General features: G+C 37.7%; 1 protein-coding gene across 1 annotated transcript; it reads left to right on the top strand.

The window, feature by feature from the left end:
• The first annotated feature begins 1,627 nt into the window (after positions 1-1,627).
• Positions 1,628-2,615, top strand: LOC150083863 (testisin-like). The gene is made up of 3 exons (XM_090375462.1): positions 1,628-1,763; positions 2,100-2,254; positions 2,451-2,615. Exons 1-3 carry the CDS (start codon positions 1,628-1,630, stop codon positions 2,613-2,615), a joined length of 456 nt encoding a protein of 151 aa, XP_090231588.1.
• Positions 2,616-2,943: the final 328 nt, after the last annotated feature.

Raw genomic sequence — 2,943 nt, 5'->3', positions numbered from 1 at the left:
TGGTATCAGGTATATATTATGTATAAAAACTATACATGGAATAGGACCAAGCTTTGGTTGCCAGGGGCAAAAGTTAATGAGACTGTAAAGCAACTGTCTTCTTTTAAGGACGTAGAAAGTGATACAGGGTTGGGTTATACTAAACAGAAAGGATTTTGTCATTTTAATAAACCAGCAACCTAGACGTTCCCCTTGTCCCGGGCTTTCATCCATATGCGTCTATTTGTCATCTGTATATAACACCAGAACATCTGATTAGTTAACAATATCAATATGCAGAGACTCCACTCGGATCGCTCAAATGAACAAAGATCAATTTCTCTGTTAAGGACACAGAAACTGATACAGGGACCGAAATAAACTTAAATAGAATGCTATCGCAGCAATGTTAGGTGAGTGGAAACACTGCTAAGGGAAACAGATTAACAGGTTAACAGTAGCCAATACAGTGTTTTTTTGCTAAGGTCCCATTTTTCTCTGGAAATTTTTGCAATTCCAGCCGTGAAGTTTTTAATTTTCTCAGAAATTTTGGATACGTGAGTATGAAAGTTTAGTTTGTCATCGATTGTAAGTTCCAAGTACTTGGTGCTGGATACGTAGGGGATTTGTGAACTATTTACGATAAACTCTGGGAGGTTTGCCATAATTGAATTGCTTTCTAAAAATCATGAAATTAGTTTTTGTAGGGAAATTTTGAGCTTATTTAGACAGGCCCAGTTGGATAAATCATCCAATATTGTTTGGATCTTTTGTTCCAAAATTGATCTCGACCTTCCAGTAACGCCGACCGCCAGGTCGTCTGCATATGCAATTTTTAGGCAATCCCCTTTTTCCTTTGTCAGGCCCCAGGACTGAATCCTGCGGGCATCCTCTGGAAGCAGTCGTGCTGTAAGTCAGGTGTTTGGCACAGACCTTGATCTGTCTGTCTTGAAAGTATGATCTCATAGTTTGGTAGATATGATTATCACACGTGGATGAACGTAGCAATCCGAAGGCGCACTCCTACCAGTGGGAGTCGAAAGCGCCCTCGAAGTCCACGAACACCACCAAGACATACTTGCTGTGAAAATCCTGGATGTATTTCAGAAGAAAGAATATAGCATCTTCGGTCGAGTGACCCTTTTTGAATCCGTGTTGATGGTCTGAGCACAATTGTTGATCCGATAACATGCTTGCAATTCTGGGAGAATTTAATCTCTCAAAAAAGTTTCCCTAAGTTGGCTAGGAGGGATATTGGCAAACAGAATGTCATCGTGAAATTTTAATTCTTGCAACTGTTTTATTTATAAAGAGATAATATAACATTCTTTTCTTTGTAGGTACAAATACTGAGGAAAACCAAGAGTGTTCATAGATATGGGTGTTCAGGGTCACTAATCAGTTCAAAATATGTGTTAACAGCTGCACACTGTATTGATGGATTAAAAATGTAAGTTCAATTTTTATATCTAAAATTTCTTTTCTTATATTCTTCGATGGACTATAATTTGACACGAATTATTGTGTATTTTATTTCATTGCAGACTTTCCAGTTTAAAAGTACAAGTCGGGGGAATAGAGTAGCGAAGATGGAACTTCTTACAGTGTTCAGTCAATTGAAATTCATAACGAATTCAATCCGCGAAATATGGAAAATAATATTGCCTTGATAAAGTTGGAGCAGAATGTAAAAGATGTGACCCCAGTTTGTCTTCCAGCAGCAGATATTACCAAAGAGGATCTTTTTGAAAAAATGGCCACTGTTGTAGGGATAGGCACAGCAGGTAAGTATTGACTTCTCAGGTTTTCCAAAGACAATATTCTGCCTTCTTAAAATATTACTGAATTAGACATTATGCAATCCCTGTTATCCATTCGAAAGGGAGCAGTTACAGTAAGGTATGGAAAAGAACAACGGATGTAAGAGTGTTTATGTGAGACATTTTTGTTGGTGGGGGTTTACTTGGAACATTCTTAGGGAGGGAGGATGTTCTCGCCGAATAAAGTAGAACGTCGAATAATTTTGCAATGAAATGCACTCCTTTTGGGTCGGGGGACAATTTCAACAACGGACAATGTATATAACGCTGAGGTAATCGTAAGTTATGTTTCCATTGCAGGTGACGAAGACAATCCAGCCCTCTACGAACTTCTCCTTCCAGTACGAAACGAACTAAAATGCAAACCACTGTTGAGGAAATCCACAGAAAGTAATAAACATGATGGAATGTTGTGCGCCGGTGGTTTTCCAGAAGGAAGAAAAGCTACGTGTGGAGTATGTAGTTATTAGTTTAGTCTTAAACTCAATTTTTAAACATTTGGACCTAGAACTTCTATGTCCCGAATTTCTAAAACCTAGAAATTCTGCGTGCTGATCTTCACCAGAATAAGATCATTAGAATGTGTGATAGCTAAACATGGCTTGAATACACACTCGTATTTATTAATGGTAATATTTTTGTTCGTTTCAGGGATCAAGTGGATCTCCTGTGATGCTAAGCGATGATCAGGGAAAGCGTTGGTATCAAATTGGGATAACAGCTTTTGGCTCTTTGTGTGGAGCACCTGGTATTCCTGGGGGATTTACAAACGGTGCACATTATCGAAATTTTATACTCAAGAATTTGAAACTTTAAATTGAATTTCAAAAGGTTTATTTCATTTGTCACGAATAAACAAAATAGAATAGTTTTCCTGGTCAGTTAAATTTCTTTATTTCTTTAAAAGAACACACTCCAAATGACTTTACATCCCATTAAAATGATAAAAATAGTCTAAATTTGAAGAGCATGCTTCTACACTTGTGGAATCATTGCTGTAGATTTAAAATGGGGCTTTATCAGAATAGTAAGCAATCGAAAATTGATTTGTTCCTGATAATCGACGACATCACAGCCAAGATAATCTCATTCCAGGATGAGCCCAACTTGGCTGTCATCTGCATAAGGTTAGACCACGTTTTGC

Source organism: Mastigoproctus giganteus, chromosome 6 (genome assembly GCF_048544385.1).
Source record: "Mastigoproctus giganteus isolate SK-2022 chromosome 6, ASM4854438v1, whole genome shotgun sequence".
NCBI lineage: Eukaryota > Metazoa > Arthropoda > Arachnida > Uropygi > Thelyphonidae > Mastigoproctus > Mastigoproctus giganteus.
The sequence above is the reverse complement of the archived record's forward strand: the minus strand, read 5'-3'. Positions and strand labels throughout refer to the sequence as shown.

Coding starts and splice junctions, on each gene's coding strand:
- LOC150083863 (XM_090375462.1), top strand. CDS start 1,628: ATGGAAAATAATATTGCCTTGATAAAGTTGGAGCAGAATGTAAAAGAT. Junction 1,764..2,099: donor TGTAGGGATAGGCACAGCAG/GTAAGTATTGAC, acceptor TTTCCATTGCAG/GTGACGAAGACAATCCAGCC. Junction 2,255..2,450: donor GAAGAAAAGCTACGTGTGGA/GTATGTAGTTAT, acceptor TGTTCGTTTCAG/GGATCAAGTGGATCTCCTGT.